At 56.2% G+C, this 23,075-nt stretch overlaps 1 protein-coding gene across 1 annotated transcript in view; it reads left to right on the forward strand.

The window, feature by feature from the left end:
• Window positions 1–21,315, forward strand: part of LOC116940892 (BDNF/NT-3 growth factors receptor-like) — a 44,320-nt gene extending 23,005 nt beyond the window's left edge. Inside the window, exons 12-18 of the mRNA XM_032951229.2 lie at window positions 11,180–11,265; window positions 12,444–12,576; window positions 14,448–14,578; window positions 16,367–16,539; window positions 16,974–17,205; window positions 19,674–19,832; window positions 21,071–21,315. Of these exons, the coding sequence (XP_032807120.1) occupies window positions 11,180–11,265; window positions 12,444–12,576; window positions 14,448–14,578; window positions 16,367–16,539; window positions 16,974–17,205; window positions 19,674–19,832; window positions 21,071–21,256 (1,100 nt within the window). The 3' untranslated portion in view covers window positions 21,257–21,315. The remainder of the gene's footprint in view (window positions 1–11,179; window positions 11,266–12,443; window positions 12,577–14,447; window positions 14,579–16,366; window positions 16,540–16,973; window positions 17,206–19,673; window positions 19,833–21,070) is intronic.
• The last annotated feature ends 1,760 nt before the right edge of the window (window positions 21,316–23,075 follow it).

Raw genomic sequence — 23,075 nt, forward strand, 5'->3', positions numbered from 1 at the left:
ATTTCAGACTCCACGTTGTTGTACAGCGCGGGATCGTAGAATGTATATATTTTTTAAAATAATTTGTGATATTGTTTTGTTCACTGTCTTTTGTGTGCCGTGGTATTTTGTTTGATGTGTCTGTCTGTAGGGGAGATTACCTTGTTGTCTGTAAGGGAACTAAGGGTCGCATTGTTATTTCACGAAACCAGTCAAAATGCACACCTCCCTGCTCAAGCCAAAGGGGACGTTCGCCAGTGGACCCGAGCCATTAGTGGAAAGTCCACATTCCTATGACAGGGAGCAGTCCAAGCATAATAATTCCCACTGTTGACTTTGTGTAAAGTGTCAATCGCTTCATAAAAACTGCCCGCCAGTTAGCACACTGGGGGAATCCGTCAGGGGGGGTGGGGGGCGGCTGAGTGGGGGGGGGGGGGGGGCTGAGTAGGGGGCGGCTGAGTGGGGGGGCGGCTGAGTGGGGGGGGGCTGAGTGGGGGGGGCTGAGTGGGGGGATGGCTGAGTGGAGGGGCGGGGCTGAGTGGGGGGGCGGCTGAGAGGGGAGATGGCTGAGTGGGGGGGGATGGCTGAGTGGGGGGATGGCTGAGTGGGGGGATGGCTGAGTGGGGGGGGGGGCTGAGTGGGGGGATGGCTGAGTGGGGGGGGGCTGAGTGGGGGGATGGCTGAGTGGGGGGATGGCTGAGTGGGGGGATGGCTGAGTGGGGGGGGGCTGAGTGGGGGGATGGCTGAGTGGGGGGATGGCTGAGTGGGGGGATGGCTGAGTGGGGGGGGGGCTGAGTGGGGGGATGGCTGAGTGGGGGGCGGAAATCGAAGCCCGGCGCGGCTGCACCCCACGCCAGCAGTTGTGCTCCGTGTCGCGTGCTGCCGCGACTCCTCGGACGCCGGCTCTGGCGGTCAAAATAAATAATAGTTCTCTTACAAATAAATAAATCAATTCCGCTTCAGTTACCAAAACACTGACGCGCGCCTATCACAAAGCATTTACTTAAAATAAATCTACGTGTTTGTTCTTTTCTTCTGCCGGTGGAAGGGAGCGAGCGAGCGAGAGATGATGGACGTAGCGCACCGCCAACCAGCGTATCGGACGAAACGAGCTAAACACTTTTTGAATTGTTTTGATCCGGGGCCAAACAATTTTCTCTCTCTCCTGGATCGAGGAGTGGGGGGCGGGGGGGCAAAATCTATCGCTGCGCCAATTTCGACCCCGCCGCTGGCAGTCGCTCGCGCCTGGGGAGGGGGGGGGGGGATCGTTCTCGCGGTGACGGGGCAATTAAGCGCCGTCACCGAAACGACTCAGCGATTTACTCGAGCCATTAGAGGCGCTTAAATGAACGAGCGGGTTCTGGCGTGCCAAGCGGTTTGTACAGATTTGTACGGAGCGCATACGAGCGGTGGGACCCGCCCGCCCGCCCGCCTGTGCTCCGCCCGTTTCGGACCGTCGCGAATTGCGGGCGAAGGTCGCCAATGCCTCCGCACGGGGCGGTTCCTTGCGTCCGTTCGTCTTTTAGTCTCGGCTCTGGTTCGAGTGGCGTCCTTCGTTGGACTGGGTTTATATGACACGTTAGTATGACACGTTCGGGGAACATGAGCTGATTTCATGATCATCATCAATTCTATGGCATCGCTAAGATAAGTTACTGATTCGTGAGACATCAACCGGTGGCTGCTCTGTGTTGAAAAGTGTCTCCTGCCATGGGAAGGTGGAGTTTCCACTGTTGGCTCAGGGTTGACCATTAGAGGGGAGACACTCTTTCTTTAGGATTTAATTTTTTTTTAAGGGAGTGCAACAGCAATGATATTCGCACAAATTTTAACTTTTTGACATTTGACGGCTTAGTTGCGAGCAATCGTGACTCTCGGGGTTCGGTGTGTAGCTACAAGATACGAGCCGTCAGCGTGCGTTTGGGCAGTGGTTGGCTGGCCCTTTAAACCGACGGACATCAGCGCAGAGTGTCTCTAATGGAGATTTCATGGCTGTGATGGGGGCCAGCCGTGCGGGGTGGGGTCCAGAGCATCCTCCAGCAGCAGACGGGGGGCAGAAAATCTCCCGTGGGCCCTAACCTTGGCGCTAATGCTGCCCATAGTGCTAACCCCAACCCGAACCCTGAGCTCTAGCCCCATCCCTAGCTCTCTAACCCATCCCTAACCTCTTACTCTAACCCGAATGCTTGTTTTAACCCTAAGCAAAATGCGTGCCCTAGCTGTAGCCCAGCCGCTAGCCTTAACTTCTAATGCTAACCCTAACCATTAACCCGAACTCAAAAAGCAGTTTTTAGAACGTTCTTTAGAACAGTTTTTTGTGTTCAGTTTGTTGTCCTTCCCCTGCACCTCCAATTAGCAGTTGGCTACGTATTGTGCGAAATAAGTTCAATATACGTACATACAACCATAACCCTAATATAAATGCAAACCCTAACAGTAACCCTCACCCCTGACCTCCAACCCGCAACCCTGCCGCTGGCCGGGAGGCAGTGCGGGGAGAAGCGCCGTGCCGCCGATGAACGGGGCGGTTGGCAGCACGGCGCTCCCAGATTTTGCCGATCGGCCGATGGACCGACGGATCGCGCTGTGGCCTCCATTTAGGGCCGGGGGACCTCAGTTCAGCGCTGGGGGTGGGGGGGAGAATCGGCGACGGAAGCAGCGTCTCTCGCGAGCGAGACCCGGGCCAAGTCGGTTCTCAACGGCAAGCGGCAGGTCGAAGAGCAGCGTCGTCTTCCCCGCAAGTGTCATAGACGGCGAGCCAGCGTGGCTGAGAGTCTAGGTTCGATTCCAGGCTTCCGCCACCTGTGATATAAAGCAGCTGCGTGCGTCATTAGTTGATGGTCTCAGCCTGGTCACCATCATCAAATTATGTTGAAGCTTTTCACCTTTTTCCGGCACATTGCGGCTGGGAGGGCTAGAGAGTTTCTAAAGCCTTTGTGCACCATGATTGGCATGCGGCGAACATTTCCTTTACTCGTGCATATTTACACAAATCGCTCCGTGATGGCGGCAGTGGTGGTGATGGTGGTGGTGGCAACTTCCGGACTCGCAACGAGTGGGCGGACGTCTCCTCTTTTGCATCGCGACGTGACTCCCGACAGCGGCACAATGGGGATGTTATTCCGGAGGTAAATAATCACGGTCATTGAAAAAACTCGAGAGGAAAATGAACACGACACGTCGCTCAAGAACCTGCAGCCATCGTGGAGCCGTGCGAGGAGGCGCCTGGGTATGGACAGGCCGGGTTCTTTGCCGAGCGGGTGGCATGGGGGGAAGACGACGGCGGTTACGGCCGACGGGCCGAGGGTGTGGAGGCAGCTGTGGGCCGCGGGAGGGAGGGTGGGTTGACGGCTAAATGGAGAGCGGAGCGAGTTAAATCAATCACCACCAATTTCCCGAGAAGGATGGCGACGGGACGCCGGGCGCGCGCGTGCCGTGCCGTGCCGCCCGTTAGCCGATAGGTATTTGCGAGCGGTCGATCATTAACGCGACCCCACGGCCCCCCGTCTCGAACGCCCCCCCCCCCCCCGCATCGTGTAACGTGGCGCTCTGCTCCGGTGACGCTAAATTTGCTCTGACTTTAATCCCTAATGAAACGGCTAATTGCATTTGCCAAGTCGCGCCCAAAGTGATTGGCTTTCGGCAAAGTGGCTGCGAATTAATAGGGTAGGGTTTTTTTTTTGTATTTCGAGTGAAGCCGGACGCACGGACGGACGCAAGGACAGACGCACGCTCGTCTTCACGGACGGACCCATGGACAGACGCACGCACGGACAAACGGACGTACTGACGGGCGGCACGATTGTTGGTGCGCGTGGCCCTGACATCTAACGGGGAGGGGGCTTGGCTCTGAAGTGGAAATTTAATTTCAGGAATTCTATCCGTCTCATCAATTGGAGAGTTTCATCGATAGAGCGGCTTTTATTTAACAAAGAGTCGAATGAAAAGGCCGTGAAGAAGAAAAGAGGGTAACAAAATATATGTACACTGGCAGCGAAGGTAAAAGCTCTTTAGCTCGGCTGAAGATTCTGAGGTTTTATTTTATTTTCGACATGAACATGTGCGTGCGTGACCTAAGCAGCTGGAGTCTGGGCCAACTCCTCTCCTTCTATTAAGGATCAACCCCCCCCCACCCCTTCTACCGCCTCCCAAACCCTACCAACCCCCCCCCCCTTTCCGTACATGACCCGGCTGCCACGTGTGAGACATCAGGCGGAACCACACACTCAGTACAGGGGTCCATGGGTCTCTCCGAGTCTTACAGCTCCCTGCAGGATCCCGGAGGTTACAACCGTTACAGCTTCTGCCTGCCATGACTATTAATTTGCAAGGACCAGTAATTGTCATGGCAACTCGCTGCCAAGGCTACTGGTTGCCATGGCCATTAACTGCCTTCTACCTCTCCCTGGCGTTCCCACTCACGTGGGGTCTGTGTTCCCCTCTCTCCACCCACCTGTCCTAGACCATCATCACCATCATCTCTTAAGGAGGGGGTCCATCACATCATTTAAGGGGGTCCCATCATTTAAAGATATGTAGATATGACCCTACATTCATAATTTCAATAAAAATTAATATTAAATGTATTTTCGATGACAACTATCAATAAAATACGACATTTCGGCATAACTGTCCCTCTTTTGGACCCCCACCGTTGGCAGCAGTGGCTCCTGTCTCTGTGGTTGGAAGCGCCACGGCTCCCAACTGCCACGGCTCCCAACTTCCACAGCCCCCAACTGCCACGGCCCCCAACTGTCACGGCCCCCAACTGTCACGGCCCCCAACTGCCACGGCCCTCAACTGCCACGGCTCCCAACTGCCATGGCCCCCAACTGCCACGGCCCCAAACTCCAACGGCCCCCAACTGCTACAGCCCCCAACTGCCACGGCTCCAAACTGCCACGGCCCCCAACTGCAACGGCCCCCAACTGCCACGGCCCTCAACTGCCACGGCTCCCAACTGCCACTGCCCCCAACTGCCACGGCCCCAAACTGCTACTGCCCCCAACTGCTACAGCCCCCCAACTGCCAAGTCACCCAACTGCAACGGCCCCCAACTGCTACAGCCCCCAACTGCCAAGTCCCCCAACTGCAATGGCCTCCAACTGCCTAGGCCCCCAACTGCAACGGCCCCCAACTGCCAAGACCCCCAACTGCCACGGCCCCCAACTGCCAAGGGCCTCAACTGCCACGGCCCCCAACTGCCACGGCCCCCAACTGCCAAGGCCCTCAACTGCTACGGCCCCTAACTGCCAAGGTCCCAAAATGCCAAGATCCCAAACTACCATGGCCCCCAATTGCCACGGCTTCCAACTGCCAAGGTCCCAAACTGCCACGGCCCCCAACTGCCACGGCCCCCAACTGCCAAGGCCCTCAACTGCCACTGCCCCCAACTGCCACGACCCCCAACTGCCAAGGCCCTCAACTGCTACGGCCCCTAACTGCCAAGGTCCCAAAATTCCAAGATCCCAAACTACCATGGCCCCCAATTGCCACGGCTTCCAACTGCCAAGGTCCCAAACTGCCAAAGTCCCAAACTGCCACGGCCCCCAACTGCCACGGCCCCCAACTGCCACGGCTCTTAACTGCCACTGCCCTCAACTACCACGGCCCCCAACTGCCACGGCTCACAACTGCCACGGGTTTCAACCTGCCATGGCTCCAGACCTCGACATTGGCATTTAGCTGCTGAACATTGCCACACGCAAGACGACGAAGCACCACAGAGTGGAACAAACGCGGACGTCCAGAAATAAACCTTTCCAAACTGCGGCACATCGCATACGTTACAAACCTCTCGCTTTGCACTGTACCCTACGATGAGTAAAGCACACCTACTCCAGTCTTACCGGCGACCTGGGATCAACGTCGAGTGACAAAGGAAAACCTCGGTCCCACCTCTTGGAAGGTTCCTCACTTCCTGGTTGGAACGATTCTCTGAAATGAACGGCGACGCGGGAGACGTTCTCAAAGGCTCGGGCGTTCGCTCGCTTGCCGTCGTTCGCTCGGCAGAGAGGAGACGCGTGCATTATTTATGAACCGAGAGGCTCCGTGCAATTTGCAGCCCCGAGCGCGCGAGTTAATAAATGGCTCTGATAGGTGTTGGCTAAATCCACAGCCGGCAGCTTCAAACGGCGAGACGAGTAATTTAAGGGCTCAAACCATTTAGCGGCGTGCGTTTTAATGGGAAAATCTCTACTGGGTCGGGGAAGGAGAGAGGAGAGAGAGCGCGAGTGAGAGTGGAGGGAGAGTAATTGCCATCGAGGGAGAGAGCTTGGGGGGGGGGGGGAAACGTAACAAGGAAACGAGAGTGGCTCTGGCCCTCCTAATTATCGACAATAATTACCCGACACGAGCGCGCTATCGACCGCGCAACTCCACCGCTCGCTCAGCTGCCACGCGAGACAACGCGAGCCTGAAACTCGCTCTCAGGGTGGATACCGAGGTGCCTCTAAGGGAGGCAGTACAGCAAGAAGGTTCCTGACGGGCTGCACGTGTGTCACCGGATCTCTGTGGTTAAACAAAGGTTGAGCCTGGACAGTGCTCGGATGGGTGACCGCCATGCACAACAGGTGTTGTATGCTACGTGGGGGGCAGCAGAGGATAGTGCAGTAAAATCTGTTGCTGTACTGTATTCATATGCCCGCGTGGATACGCTGTGCACATCACCTACCCGCACCAACCAGCGTGGTGAAGTATGGTCAAATAACCCCCACGGCCCGCACGGCGCGGAGAGGCCCTCATCCAGCAGTGGATTGACAAAGGGGCTGTACACGTACTGCCACGTGTACACCCACTTCCGTGGCCAGGACCACGCAACTCGGGTTCAAAATGAACCAATACTCACCGCCCTGCATTCGCTGATGAGTCTTAATCGGGATGAAGCCCTGACCAATCTCCCTCCCTGGCACTTTCCTTTTTACCTTCGGCAAAAATGATCCCTCCTCTTCCCTCCGATCTCACGGTGCGCAACATCTTTACTCTTACACAAACGAATTCATTTGGCAACGCTGCCGCTGCTGCTGCTTCCGTTGCGTTGGCGTTAGTGCAGGAACACCACCAACAACAACTCAGCACATCCGTCGTGTGCGTGTGTGTGGCATTAAAGGGAAAAATATACAACAGGCGACATTTTGGCCAGTGCCTCTTGTTCTCGACGTGCTCTGAAGAAGGGCCATTGCCAGAAACGTCGCCCCAATTAAATGTTTTTTCTTCTTCTCCTTTAAGGCCGCAGTGTTATTGACAACGCTGTTGAGTAAAAAATATGTTTACAGCGCGTCTCGAGTCACGATGAGAGGCGCGGTCACGTCGAGACCAATTGTAAGTTGGACTCGTCTTGAATTGTGGCTATATCGACTGCTGACTCGCCACAAATGAGTAGTTATTTTGTCGACCACTGAGAGATGGTGATGATGATCGTGATGATCATAATGCCCTGAGGTGACCTCCGACCAGGATTTGAACTCGCAACATATCCAACTGCGTGTTCGGTGCACTAACCGCTGCATCACACAGCGGGTTAATGTCGTCATTACGAAAATTTAATTTGGGATAAATATGTGTTCCGGGTGACTCAGAGGTCAGATATGCTACTTTAGGTGACCGAGGTCTAACTTATAAATGAGGCTCTATTAAAAAAACCACACACAAGGATCAACAATCATGCATACGCATGATGGATTCTGTCATGCCTCCCACCGCGCGTTTTGTTTCCGGGCAACAATGAATGAGGGATAATTGCATTTCGTTCGGAGCCGCGCAACGAGATTGCATGACACGGGGTCAATAATTTGAGCGCTGGTTTTATTTTATTTTTCTCCCAAGTTTGGGCCAACGCTCTGATCAGCGTGGCTGGATTTCTCCCTCGGGTCACTCCGTGGCGACACAGGCGACTCTGCTTAAGTTTCATTCGCATTTGATCATCTTTACCATTCTCTCTGGTTCTTTCGGTAAAGTCAAGTAGATAGAAAATGATAATAATAATAGAAACACGACGCTTCGGTCGCAACACAAGCGTCCGTCATCAGGTTGACGCTTGTGTTGCGACCGAAACGTCGTGTTTCTTTTTGTTGTTGTACCTACGTGACTTTACCGAAAGAACCAGAGAGAATGGATTCCTGCTGATACGAAAGCTTCAAACGAAGATCTTTACCATTGCTGGTGTCGCTCCACGCCCCAGACATGGATTCAACTTGTCCGGGTAGAGACAGGCAGGCAGACAGACAGACAGACGGGCAGGCGGGCGGGCGGGCTAACCCAACGCATCGACGGCGCTTTTTGTTGGGGGAGCTCTCCTGGACGAGAGCGAGTCGAGCGGCGATCGAAGGGGGCGAGCGTGCGCCGCGAGGAGGAGCGAGGGAGGTCACCGCGCCCTCCGTGGGGCGATCGATGGCACGTGGGGACGCCGCCACGCCTCGACGGCCCCCTTCCGGATTACCACCGCGACCGTCGCCCCTCTTGTTCGCCTTCTTTTTTTACATTTTGTGAGTTTTTTTTGCATTATGTCGGGGAGGCTTGTCCTGCCGTTGTTGCACTTAGCCCGACCATCGGTCCTTATTGCTTGGACGAGTCTCTGTCTCCCGCTTGGGGCTGGAGGTTCCCCCCCCCAACCTCTCCCCCTGTCCCCCCCAACCCCTCCCCCGGCCCCCACCCCTCCTCCCACCCCTGCCTTTCTCCGTCCGATTGTTCTGGAGTCAAGGAGAAAGGTGACTGGGTTCACAGACACGCAAGCGCATGTCTCTGTGTGCCCCTGTGTGTGTGGGGAGCGGTGCCCGAGCGGTTAGCGAGCCGAGTTCGATTGGTGCTCACGGCCACCAACACCAGTGACGATTATCTGAACCGGTCCTGTGCCTCCCCTAGGTCGACTCAGCCTCATAAATAAATACGGGGTGTGGTGTGTAAACCTAAGCACGGGGGGAGACAAAGGCGGCCTTGAGTGGTGCTGGCCACCCACCCCCTCATGTGCCGTGCCGGCTTTCATAGGTGCTCGCTAACAGCACTTGCCCCATTAGTCTGTGAAGGCGACACGGGGGATCTTTGTATGGGTACAGTACGCATACTTTAGCAACGTTTAATTCAATGCTCGGACGCAGCCTACGAGCAGCGGCGAGTGACATCTGACCCGATTGTGGGCGTCCCCTAGGTCAACTCGGCCTTAAATACGTAACCCGGGCACAAGTTGCGTGTACAAGACTAACGCTGGCGCCATGGCGAGCGAGGCCCCCTTATCAACCCCACTCGCTCTCGCGATGGTGGCCTTCATGGGTTGCCCGCTGAACCGATTCCCTTGCGCCGGACTCGCTTTGAGTTCCAGCTCAACGGAGGGGAGCGGAGGGATAGCGAGTGGAGGTGGTGGAGTGTGGCAGGGGACGCGCGGATTTGTTCCAAGAAGCGTCTTGCGTTTCTGTCGACCGGCTCCCCTATTCTCCCTCACCCCGTCCCCCCCCCCAAAATTTTTTTTTCACGAGATGTCATCTGCGCAAATAAATAACCTCCGCTTCAGCACATTCCTGCCGCCGGGGCTCGTTACGGAGCCGCCGGCTCCTCGACTCAACTCGCGCGACTTCATCCGCACGGCCGCGTGGGGCTCGGCGGAGCGCTTCGGGTTGGTGGGGCGGAGGGGGGTTGGGGGGTGGGGGGTGGGAGGGTGGCGGCCGGCCGGCCGGCCCTGATGGAATATTTATTTTTAAAACACGGAATTCACGGAGTGCAAGTGCTCGCTTCGTTGATTTCCGTGCCTCTTTCCAACCCGCTTTATTCCGATCGCGCGATTCGGCGCCACGAGGTGAGGTGCGCCCGTGGGAACTGTCGCAAGCGAGCCGGGATAGGGGGGGCGGGGGGGGCACGACGCTCCCCCCCCCCACCCTCGCGTTAGGAGCACTGCTCGTAGAAGCGGCTATCATGGAACTACTTCTGGAGGTCCCTTGAGGGGACCTCGTTTTCATCGGCGGTTGCTGCGCCGTCGCGCGGAAGGGCGCTGATACTTCAGCCCGTGAAGGAAAAAGACGAAAGCGATCCAGTGCACTTGACGCCGACACGAGAGATTGGTGCCAGAGAGATGTGGCACGACTTGAGCGTGATGGCCCACGACAGAGGAAAGTGGAAACGAATGGCGAAATTTGCAGTGGACACCCATGGGCTCTCTGCCCATGGATCGTGATGAAGATGATGTACCGTGGTGCACTCCCCGTGACAGAGAAACGTTCATCATATCAGCAGCAGCAGCTGTAGCAGCAGTCAAACCGATATTTTTATTCTGTGACCTGGACCTTTGCCAAATTAATTGAGAATTCAAATGCATTACGATTGTAAAAAATGTTTGTGTATCAACTCGCTCGCTACACTTGACGTTAATCACGGGCGGCTGAAACTGCTGGGTTTTTTTTATATCTGGCTGTCACGATTATTCCGTGATTGTGATGGGTCTTCTCATCGTTTGCAAGTCTGAGTTTTGGCGGCTGAGATCCAGCTTCAAACCCAGGGTCTCAGCTGTGCGGGCCCCGCGTCTCTTACCCCTGAGCCACCCCGGACTCTTCTGAGTGCTGATTTTATTATGGCAGAGCAACGTGACTCCACCCACGTTGTAATTCTTGACCGAAGGCTACAGCCCTGATTGGTTGACACATTGTGTGCCCAGGCAAAGCGGCCGCTGCATTATTCTCCTAAACGCGTGTCCGCGTCTTTGAATTGTTAGAAACGGCCGTCCGTAATGGTATAACCGCACGTCTAGCAAGGAGAAATTAGTTTGACCGAGAGCCCTGGGCTGATCGACGAGCAGCTGATGGTCCAGCTAAACTCGGCACCTCTGCTTTTCTGTTTTTGTTTCAAGTTGTTCACCCAGGAAAGCCTCACCGAGTCTCAAGACTGTTTTTCACAATGGCCTCCCCTTCTCTGAATGACGTCACGGGATCTTTAACGTTCATTGTGGAGCGGTACGACACGTGCTTTTTGGCGAATACACCGCGGTATTCACCAGGGCTGCCTGCCGCAATTATAATCCCGAACCTCTACAACGAGTGTCAAACCCTTAGAATGTAACCTCTAGAATAAAATGTCGGTTTCCTCTCCTTCATGATATTTGCAATCCGCGAATGTTGTCCGTGCCTCAACGGACCGACGGCGGTGTTGTTGACGTGGCTACTGTGGTTGTTGCTGCTGTTGTTGCTGCTGCTGTTGCTGCTGTTGTTGTGGCTGATTGCAGGCGGCTGTAAGATGCTCTCTGACGAAGACTCGGCGAGTCCCCTCCACCACCCTGCTCCGCACGCCGCCACTCACCCCCCTTCGCAGGTGAGGGCACGCACCTCCGGCCACACGGGACTCTGGCCACACGGGACTCCGGCCACACCACCGGCTAACTTTGCCGATCGCCGGCTCCACTGAGCGATGCCCAATTCAAGTGTCGCACCCAGGGTTGAACCGGACAGAGTCTACGCCACACCCGGGTTCGACCACACCGTAGGTCCTGGCCACACTGAGTAGTGACCTCACCGATCAATGGCCAAACAGTCGTCACAGCCACACGGAAGGCAGGCCACACCGATATCCAGCCACGACAAAAACACGCTGCATCCTGGGCCACAGCGATTGTACTTGATAGGACGAGGCCTGGCCCCACCAAAGCCGGCGAGCGCCAAGCCTGTCAACCCCAACCACACAACCCTGTGGTCAGCAGCGACCTCCTCGCCCACATCCTCGCCTCAATGCTCACCTCAGCGACCCCTCGCTTACCAACCCGCACTCTGATGACCCCTCAGCGTGACCCCGCGCCCAGCCGACCACGAGCTCCGCTGACCACCTCACCTGTGAGCCGCCGTCGATACGAAACGAGAGCCCCGTTCCGATTGGCCGAGCGGAGTTGTCGCCAATTCCAGCATGATGTGATGTGGATTCGCGGAGCGAGCGAGTAAGTGTGACCGCATCTCTTTAGATGCCGTCTTAATTAATTGTTTCGAGGAGGTGGGGGCGGTGGTGATGCAGGGGGGCGGAAGGGAGTGAATGTTCACACCGCGGGACGGGAGGAGATGGTGGTGTGGCCCGCTCCACGTTGACGCTACTCGTACGTGTGTGTGTGTATGTCTGCGTGTGTGTATGTCTGCGTGTGTGTATGTCTGCGTGTGTGTATGTCTGCGTGTGTGTGGGGAGCGGTGGCGTTGCGATTAGCGCTACGCTGCTCTACGAACCCGGCGACCCGAGTTCGATTTCCGCTCACTGCTAACACCTGTGACGATTATCTGAACCGGTCCTGGGCCTCCCCTAGGTCGACTCAGCCTCAAATGAGTACCTGGTGCGGTGTGTAAACATCGCCACTGCGGAGACAAAGCGGCCGGACGTGGTCCTGGCCAACCGCCCCTTCGTGTGCCGTGCAGGCCTTCAATAGATGCTCGCGAGCAGCACTTGCCCCCCCAACAGTCTCTTGAAAGCTACACGGGGGATCTTTGTCTTTTGTCTGTGTCCGCGTGCGGCAGGTCGTGATGTCGCGCTCGCTCTCCCTGGACGGGGCGTCGGACGCAGTGGTGATCGGCATGACGCGGATTCCCGTCATCGAGAACCCCCAGTACTTCCGCCAGACCGACCCCCTCCTCAAGGCCAGCGACACCTGTGAGAGCTCCCTCACCACCACCACCACCACCGTCACAACGTCCCCGTGTCCCCGGCCCCGCTTGGTCTAGCAGGCTGACCGTGTCGTCTCTTCTCTATCGCTGCCACCACTCAGCCCTACCCCACATGACCGAGCAGTCTGACCGACGGTCGTGGCAAGAGAGAGCTATCGCAGTGTACGTACAGCACGTTGAACTTCTTTCGCACCGTACATAGCCAACCGTACCAATCGGAGGGGCAGTGGTCGGTTGGCTGAGCGAATTTAAAACCGGGAAGGGGGTGTCAGAGGGGCAAGCACATAGAAGGAAACTGGGGGGCATGTCCCCCCCATTCCTTTCCCAACTTCCCCATGGAATCATCGTCGCTAGGTGCAGGGATGGGGGCAGAGACCCCCCCCCACTCTCCCCCCCCCCCCACCAGACTCTGCTGCATAGCCACGGGAGAGCACGGAGCCTCTGGGAGATGCAATTATCAACTTTTATTAACGAGAGCCAGGACCATTTCATTACTTTGCTACGCCAACATAAACAACGCTGATAAAAATACTCCACGCAGCCGTCACCCACCCCCCCCCACATCCTCCTGCCCCCCCCCCCGCCACCCTCCCCACCAACCACCCACCCGACGCGCTCTCCGCACTCTGCGTTGCTGATGTACTCTGCGGCAAGACGCGAGAGACGAATGATGAAATATTCATGGCGTCAGTGGCGAGCGATCGTGCGAGGTGACTTCTCGACAAAAACAGCAACAAGCAACGGCCAAAACGATTACGAACAGCAGCCGGCGTTACAAAAACGAAAACATACAAAGCCACAGGTTTTCAATTTCCTGCCAGCGCCATTATTTTTGCGAGCGCCTATTGAGGCTGGCACCGGCACGGGAGGGAAGTGGCGAGGCCCTCGTCGCGCCAGCGCCGATGTTTTCGCACGCCCACGTGTGCGGTACAAAGACAAAGATTCCCCGCCCCCCCCCCTCCCCCACGATATAGCCTACGCAGGCTGTGGGGGCAAGTGCTATAAGCGAGAGCCTCAACACAGGCCAGCACGGCGCACGAGGCGGACGGTGTTGTCCAACGCCACGCCCGGCCGGCCGCCTTTGTCTCCCCGGTGGCATTGTTTACCCACCACACAAGGTACTCGTTTAAGGCCGAGTCGACCTATGGGGAGATCCCGGACCGGTTCAGATATTCGGGTTCGTAGTGCAGCGCGCAAACCACGACACGACCGCTCTCCCCATGCTTACACGTACACGTGCACAAACGCGCACGCACGCACGCACGTATTTGAGCCAATTTCGTAATTGCAAGCGTGGCGAATCCTCGGTGGGACCGCGCGGGTGGGTGGGCCGCGTTGCCAAGCTCGCAAACACGGAAACATCGCACGGTTAGAATGTCACGGATCTACACGGCAAGGCCTCGCCTGAGTCTCGAGGTTTGTTTTCAGGAGGGTCTTGCTTCGTCGGGATGGCTTTCTCTACTTTTGATTTCGGTGTCTGCGAACCGGGGAGGTTGGTTTCGATTTTTGCGACGAAAATTCGGACGGCAGTAACCGTTTGCGCACGCGTGAATCGAGCCGTGCACGAGCACGTGCGCCATGAAGAAGGCCCATTGCCCGAAACGTCGCCTATTATAGACGTTCCCTTTTTAAGGCCACACGCGGTGTTCTAGACACGGAACGCGTTGAGCTGTTTTGTGTTTTTTTTCGCTTGCGCGCCACCACTGCCAACGCAGCGGCGTCACCGAGCGTATTGTTGACATCCTCGCTGCCTCATCCCGACACGTGCCACGTCCCCCCCCCCCCCCCCCCGTATCCACCCCCACCCCTGTTCCCCCTCCTCTCCTGCTCCCCCCACTCCGCGTCCCCCCACCGCAGTCGTGCAGCACATCACGCGGAGGGACATCGTGCTGAAGAGCGAGCTGGGGGAGGGAGCCTTTGGGAAAGTCTTCCTGGCCGAGTGTTTCAATCTGAGCGCTGAGAAGGAGAGCATCCTGGTGGCCGTCAAGGTGCCGCGCCAACACGAACCCCGCGCCAACACGAACACCCCGCCAACACGAACACCCCGCCAACACGAACACCCCGCCAACACGAACACCCCGCCAACACGAACACCGCGCCAAAGCGTTACGCCTACCGTTGGAGTGAGGCCCCATCGCAACAGGACAAAGGCTCACGGGCTGCCAGCAAACAAATAGATTTGGCAACACAAAACACAGATCCCCCCGTATAGCCTTTAACAAACTGTTCGGGCTAAGTGCTGTTCGCGAGCGCCTCTGAAGGCCGACACGCCGCACGATTGCCAGCACTCCATCTTTGTTTCACTGCTGCCCGTTGGGATGGCCACATTCTTCTCAACCCTTTTGAGTCGGTGGCCGAAATCACCCCAACAAACGGTGCGAGCGCCGTCAACGCCATCATCACCATCACCGCCGTCGTCAGCCGTGCCCCATCCACAATCCGACAGTGGCTTGCAGACTCTGCGCTCCCTCTGGCACAGCGAGGAGCGAGCGAGCGGGCGGGCGGGCGGGCGGGCGAGCTTCACGGTTTCGTTTCCGTAACGATCCTCAGCCGGCCACCGTTCGGCCTCTGTCTGACGATGGAACGGCGGTGCAGGTGTTACGCTTTCCCGCGGATCCTTCCCGAAGGCCCTGCCCCCTGCCCCTGGCGCCGCGAGGAAGTGGCGGAAACTTTCCACCGCGTTCTGCGTCCGAACCGTTTCGGGCCGTGCCCCAAGTTTTTTTTTTTAGATTTTGTGACCGCTCTTTTTACTCGAAGAAAAATTGCGGAACGAGGCAATAACACTTTGCGGCCGGCCGGGAGACAGCGACACGCTCCCGGAGCAACGGCGGCAACGATGCGAAGTGGAATCGGACAAATGTGGCAATGTAGGCCCGAGAGAGAGATACTAAGAGACTTGAGGCTCGGTGAGGCTTTGCAGGATAAATAAATCCACGTTATTATTGTTCCGAAGGCAGCTGGGGACGGGTTGTTGTTTTGCCGTTGCCCGCGAGCTCCCCCCACCCCCACCGCCGGCCGCGGTCCGCCGAGACGAGCCGAGAGATTTCTCGCGACGCCGCCGCCGCCGCCGCTGTAATGAATTGCAGACCTTGAACTCGGCTCGCCGCGACTTGAGCTCGCCGCTCCGACCCGACGTTTTATTAAAAAAAAAAGAAACTAAAAATGCTTCTCCCAGAAAATAAAAATAAATTCACTTAAACAAAAAAAAAGTTGAATTTTTTTTTGTTCCACTCCCCCCCCTCGTTACTTTGTACTTCCGTTGATTTCTCCTTCGATCTGTGCCGCGCGTCGTGACGACCCTAAGCAGAAGTGACTCCAAAAAATATAGACGTCACGCGCGGCTCTCGACTGCGGGAGCGCGCGCGCGACGGCGCTGGCCCCGTGCCCCGATGGCCATTAGCGACTCGCCTCACCCTGCCTCGCACGGCCACCGCGATCACCCGGCTCCTGCTCGTCCGTGTCTCTCAGTCTACCAGTCGCACGTGCGACTCGCCTGACCGGAGCAACTCTTAAAACGCGATAAGTGCTCGCGAACAGCACTTGCGCCGCGAGTCTGTTGAAGGCCAACGCGGAGGGATCTTTGCCTTTGTCGTAATTGCTAAAGATGGTCATTGATTTAAAAATCCTTTATCCAGCAGTGGATTGATCCTGACTGACGACGACAACGCTGATGATAACGATGACGACAGAGATGATTATAACGATGGCGACAACGGAAAGGATGGCGACGATGCCGACGCCGACGGTGACGAGGGTGCGTGCGTGCGTGCGAGCAGACCCTGAAGGACGGCAGCGACGCGGCGAGGAAGGACTTCCAGCGCGAGGCGGAGCTGCTGACCAACCTGCGGCACGAGCACATCGTGCGCTTCCACGGCGTGTGCGTGGACGGGGAGCCGCTCGGCATGGTGTTCGAGTACATGCGGCACGGAGACCTCAACAAGTTCCTCAGGCGAGCCGCGCCGCCCGGCGCTCGACGACACCCTGCACTCAACAACACCCTGCACTCAACAACACCCTGCACTCAACAACACCCTGCACTTAACACCCTGCATTCAACGACGCCCTGCACGGCTGAACCCTACACTCAGCACCCTGCACTCAGCACTCAGCACCCTGCACCTAGCACCCTGCACTCAGCACCCTGCACTCAGCACCGTGCACCCAGCACCCTGCACTCAGCACCCTGCACTCAGCGCCCTGCACTCCGAGCTACCGCTGCTTGCTCTTGAGCATTTAAACTGACTGTCGTGATGCTGTTTGGTTGTGACTGTGATGATGATGATGTTGATGCTGATGATGAAGCCAACAACGCTGCTGCTGCTGCTGCTAATCGTACTGAAGCTGATGATGATGATGACCGCGACGGTGACCGTGATGACGCAGGGCTCACGGGCCGGACGCCGCGTTCCTGTCGGAGCGGGCGGGCGAGCGCCTCTCCTCGGGCCAGATGTTGCACCTGGGCCGCCAGGTGGCGGCCGGAGTGGCCTACCTGGCATCGCAGCACTTCGTGCACCGCGACCTCGCAACTCGCAACTGCCTCGTCGGCGAGCACCTGCTCGTCAAGATCGGAGACTTCGGCATGTCCCGCGACGTCTACAGCACCGACTACTACCGAGTACGACCCCAGCCTCGTCGTTGTCATCATTGTCATCGTCGTCAGGATCATCGTCAGGATCGTCATCGTCATCAGGATCGTCATCATCGTTATCGTCGTCGTCATCGTCATCCTTGTCATTATCATCATTGTCATCAGGATCATCATCATGGTTGTTGTTGTTGTCATGGTCATTATTGTCACCTTATTAGTCATCATCGTCATCATTGTCATGATGATCAATGTCATAGCTATTCTAAATCTTCAACACCATCATTGCCATTATAATCCCTACAAGAAGTGCAACCACATTGGAAGCATTTAACTCTCGTGGTGCAATGGTGAGGCTTGTCCCCTGCCATTGGAATGTAGAATTTCCACCACTGGCTTTTGAGTGCTTATCTCACCGGGCGCCCGTGTAGTCTTGCGCGAGCGGGTCGTCACTTTCATTGCGATTTGATTTGTCAAGAGGAGGTCATCCTTTGGCAGTCGGGGTCACGGGGTCACGGGGTCACGACCCCTCACTTGACGCTAATGCTTCTTCGACGAGCGAGAGAAAAATTACAAAAATAAATCAATAAGAGGGAGAACATCACCACCACCACCAACAACAAAAAACAACAACAGCAACAACGACATCAACAACAACAACAACACGAACTACGCCAGCAACACCACCAACAGTAACACGAAAGACTCGCCATAGGCACAGTGGCCTGGTAATAATAATAATAAGCCTCACCGAATCCCAAGACTCTATTTCAAAGAGGATGCTGCCCACTCTGGGATATTTTGCCATGAATTCCAAGAGTGGTGAGAATTCAAATGCACGTAGGAGGAAACCGGAGAGAGAGCCCGGAGAAAACCCAACCCCACCTTATACGGAGGGGGTGACACTCACAGATCCGCACAGATGGGTTCACGAACCCGCTCACTGGGCTGCCACGCACAAGCTCACACAGCATCCACCCACACCTGCCTCATTGACGAGATGGATAATGGAGGGAGGCGTCTGGGGGGTGCAGAGAGAGATGGCGTCGCTGTGTATGCCTGTCTGTGTGTACGTCTGTGTGTAGTGAGAGTGTGGTGGATAGCACACTGTGCCGGCATTCTAAGTTCGATTCCCGCTCATGGCCAACACCAGTGACGATTATCTGAACCGGTCCTGGGCCTCCCCTAGGTCGGCTCAGCCTCAAATGAGTACCTGGTGCGGTGTGTAAACATCGCCACTGGGGAGGCAAAGGAAGCCGGGCGTGGTGCTGGCCACCCACCCCCTCGTGTGCCGTTCCGGCCTTCGTAGGTGCTCGCTAACAGCACTTGCCCCTACAGTCTGTTAAGGCTATACGAGGGATCTTCGTTTGAGTGTGTAGTGGGAGTGGTAGAGTAGTGGTTAGCACAGTCAATACCAGTGACGAATATTTGAACCAGGTTGGGTGCCGTGTCTAGGTCATCATCAGCACTGGGGAGACAGTGGTGGTGGTGCTAGCCACACCATCTCCTTATAGATGTTCGCTCGCAACACTTGCCTCTACAGGTTACACGGGGGATCTTTGTCTTTGTGTGTGGGATGGAGATGTGGGGGTGTGGGGGGGGGGGGGCAGGTGCCAAAGTGGCTCCTCAGTCCCCACGGTGCAGACTCGCTGATGACCAGACGTGTTCACTTAACAGGCGGGTGGCACAGAGGTGGGAGCGCCGTGCCGGCGACCGCCACTATCCTGGGTTCCAATCCGGCCTTCAGCCGCTGCCCGTGGTTAAACCGGGGCTCTCAAGTGCCGCGGTTTAACCACGGGCGAGTTGATGGACTAGACATGAAAATGGGTTTTCACAGTTCTCAATATTACAAATTCGACTGCGACGCGACGGACTTGACTCTCTGCGGCAGGGCATTTGGGTTAGTGCGGTGCCCGTAGAGGTGGATGCTGGCGATGACGACGTTTTGTTGACGTCCCCGTGTCTGCACGGTGATCTCAACTTGTAACGTGTCGCCACACGGTATCCGCTCTTGCTTGGGAAGAGAGGAGGAACTGCAGACGAGTGGGAAGGAAGCCACGTGGTGAGCCCGCCCCAACAATTGCCCAAGCTCTGCGGTCCTCTCTCTATATCTGTATGATGGTTTATTCAGCCAATTAATGAGTATTAACACGTGGGAGGAAACTGGAGCACCCGGAGAAAAACGCGTGCGAGGGGGAAACACTCTATCCCGTACAGACAGAACAGGCGGAGTCTACGTTTTTGCCGTACCGCCTTGACCTGGCGAGTCATGGTAGACTGCTCCTCCTCGACGCCCACGGCAAGGGAGTGTCACGGCAGTGATCTGTGCGGCAATCCACCAACCCTCGCCACTGCCCCCGCAGCGCCGGTTCACAGGCCGATTGCGCCGTAGCCACCGCCGCCGCCCGTCCCCATCGTGCGCACGTAGCGCGTGTGCGCGAGGCGTCGTGCTGTCCACCCGGGGTCACGTGACACGCGCGTGTGCACGTGGGGCACAGGTCGGGGGCCACACGATGCTGCCCATTCGTTGGATGCCCCCCGAGAGCATCATGTACCGCAAGTTCACGACGGAGAGTGACGTGTGGAGCCTCGGGGTCGTGCTCTGGGAGATCTTCACTTTCGGCAAGCAGCCCTGGTACCAGCTCTCCAACAACGAGGTGAGCGTGTGGGCGGAGAGTGTGAGAGATGTGTTGCGAGAGGGTGTAAGAGAGTGTGTGAGAGAGAGTGTGAGAGAGTGTGTGAGAGTGTGAGAGAGTGTGAGAGAGTGAGAGAGAGTGTGAGTGAGTGTGAGAGAGAGAGTGAGAGAGAGTGTGAGAGAGTGTGAGAGAGATTGAGAGAGAGTGAGAGTGTGAGTGAGAGAGTGTGAGAGAGAGAGAGTGTGAGAGAGTGAGAGAGTGTGAGAGAGGGTGTGAGTGAGTGTGAGAGATTGAGAGAGTGTGAGAGCGTGTGAGTGAGAGAGTGAGAGAGTGTGAGAGAGTGAGAGAGTGAGAGAGTGTGAAAGAGGGTGTGAGTGAGTGAGAGAGAGTGAGAGAGTGTGAGAGTTTGAGTGAGAGAGTGTGAGAGAGAGAGAGTGTGTGAGAGAGTGTGAGTGAGTCTGGTAGTAGAGGACACCACTTTGGCAGTTGGAGGCGGTCGCCCTTCAACAGCAACGGAAGGCGGAGGATCGATGCTCACAAAAACGAGCGGAGCGCCCGGCGGATGAAATATGGCGAGTTAGCGCTGTGGGGAGCAGTCATCTCAGTCAGGCAACCCATCGCACCTGGGTCTGTCCCGTGACCTGTCAACAGCAAGCCTTCCACACTTCACGTGACGGCCTCAAGTTGCACTTAGCCTGGCACAGGCGCTGTGGTGACGTCACCGCCACTTCCCGGCGACGCTGCAGCCGAGGGGGGGTGGTTTATAGTAACGAGATGAGAGCAAATTTTGATTTAAAGCTTTCGTGACTGCAGGGATTCATATTCTTGGTTCTTTCGGTAAAGTCACGTAGAAGGGAAACAATAAAATAATAAAAATATAAAACAATATTGTTTTATATTTTTATATTTTTATAAAACAATATTGTTTTATATTTTTTTATATTTTTAAAACAATATTGTTTTATATTTGTATTATTTTATTGTTTCCCTTCTACGTGGTGACTTTACCGAAAGAACCAAGAATATGAGATGAGAGCAACTCGCGTGCAGGCTTTTGGCGCATCCGTCACCCATCCACGGATAGCGCGTGGCCACGTGGTGATGACGACGACGATGCAATGTTAGCCGGGGGGGGGGATTCGAACCCAGCGCCTTCCGCACGTTCAAGATAACCGCTCGGCACCCAGTCAATCCCCTCGGCTACAGCTCCTCCTTCCGCTCCGCTACCCCCCACGCCCCACGCTCCCCTCTCCACGCAGGTGGTGGAGTGCATCACGCAGGGCCGCGTGCTGGAGCGCCCTCGCACCTGCCCCACGCTCGTCTACGAGCTCATGATGGGCTGCTGGCGCCGCGAGCCGCAGCAGCGACTCAAGATCGGGGCCATCGAGGAGCAGCTGCTGGCGCTCGCCAAGTCGTCGCCGCCCTACGTGCACGTGATCGCGTGAGGGACGGCGCCGGCCGCGCCGTGGCTCGCTTTGGGAGTGTTACCTGTGGGGGGGGGGGGGGCGGGCGACGTGGTCTCGCTTTTGGGGACCACGTGGTGCGTCGCTCTTGCGTGACGTCACCTGGGTCACCTGGGGGTCGGGTGACGCCTTGCATGAAAGATCGCTCGGGGCATCGCCGAAGCCGCCGCCTGGGTCATCGCGTGAGACACCGTGCGATGGGACGGGCGATGGCTGACGATGGCTCACGCGAGAGATCGCCTCGTCATCGCTTGCGATGTCACCTGGCTACTTACCTGTGACATCACTGGGGATATCACCTGGTAATCACGTGAGACATCACTGGGGACATCACCTGGTAATCACGTGACTGGGGACATCACCTGGTAATCACGTGAGACATCACTGGGGACATCACCTGGTAATCACGTGACTGGGGACATCACCTGGTAATCACGTGAGACATCACTGGGGACATCACCTGGTAATCACGTGAGACATCACTGGGGACATCACCTGGTAATCACATGAGACATCACTGGGGACATCACCTGGTAATCACGTGACTGGGGACATCACCTGGTAATCACGTGAGACATCACTGGGGACATCACCTGGTAATCACGTGAGACATCACTGGGGACATCACCTGGTAATCACGTGACTGGGGACATCACCTAGTAATCACGTGAGACATCACTGGGGACATCACCAAGGACGGGTGATGTCTCTCTTGAGACATTGTCGTCTGAGGTTTCACTTAAGCCATCACCTGGGTCATCACCTGCTGCATCACCACCAGGTAGAGGTGGTGAGTTCTCACTACGAGAGATGAATTGGCCTTCGCGTCAATTGCTTGTGACATCACCAGGGTCATTCGCCAGTAGGGACCTCGTGGAAGGGTCTAGAGAGTGACGGATGATGTGTGGAGGTCCCAAGAGGATTAGAGTGGGACCGTGTGATGGTGGTGATGAAGGTGATGATTGTGATGATGATGATGTTTGGAACCACTACCCCGGAACACACACTGCAGTTGCTGTATACCCTAAAGTATTATCGTGGCTAATGCCAGTCGTAGTGGTGGTAGTAATTCTCGTATGGTCGCCACCGGTGTATCAACTTACGAAGTCTCGGCGGGCCGGAGGATATTTATTATTTATTAACTTACATACCAACACGAGAAAGACGCTGCTACTGCTGAGAAATGACTCCGATCTGCACGCTGACAATCGCTTCATCGCTTCACCTGTGCGGACACAAACCTCGTCGTGGCGACGCATCGCGAGCGCACACCTCATCCAGCAGCGGATTGACAACGTCTCACACTCTCACGACGGCTCCACCATCACCATCACCACCAACTCCTCTACATCTCACGAATCTCGCGCGCGGTGAGAAACGCGAGGCAAATCTCTGTCGCTGATTTGTCGGGCGCAGTGTGCCGAGGTCGGCTTCGTTTCGTGCTGCTCTGCACCTCAGCACCGCTCTTTGTGTCCCGCAACTCCACTCCTCACGACCTGCCACGGGCCACACGTTAACGCGTTATCTTAAAATATATATATATACACACAGTGTACTGTCTTACCGTTCCAAAGACAAACGATGACAACTATTCAACTATTTTACCAGGTAAGGCCCCACTGAGCAAAATATTGCTCCATTTTTCAGAAGCGGCCTGGCGATCACCAATGATAGCTCAACGAAGATGGCTCGTCGTCACGTGGACATTTACAGCAGCTGAACACTCTTAAAGGCACGTTTCTCAACGTGGAGGGGGAAATCCACAATGTGCGTCATTACACGCTGCACGCACCTGATGATT

Source organism: Petromyzon marinus, chromosome 1, assembly GCF_048934315.1.
Source record: "Petromyzon marinus isolate PM22_M1 ecotype Great Lakes invasive population chromosome 1, UKy_Petmar_22M1.pri1.0, whole genome shotgun sequence".
In the NCBI taxonomy this organism is placed as follows: Eukaryota; Metazoa; Chordata; class Hyperoartia; order Petromyzontiformes; family Petromyzontidae; genus Petromyzon; species Petromyzon marinus.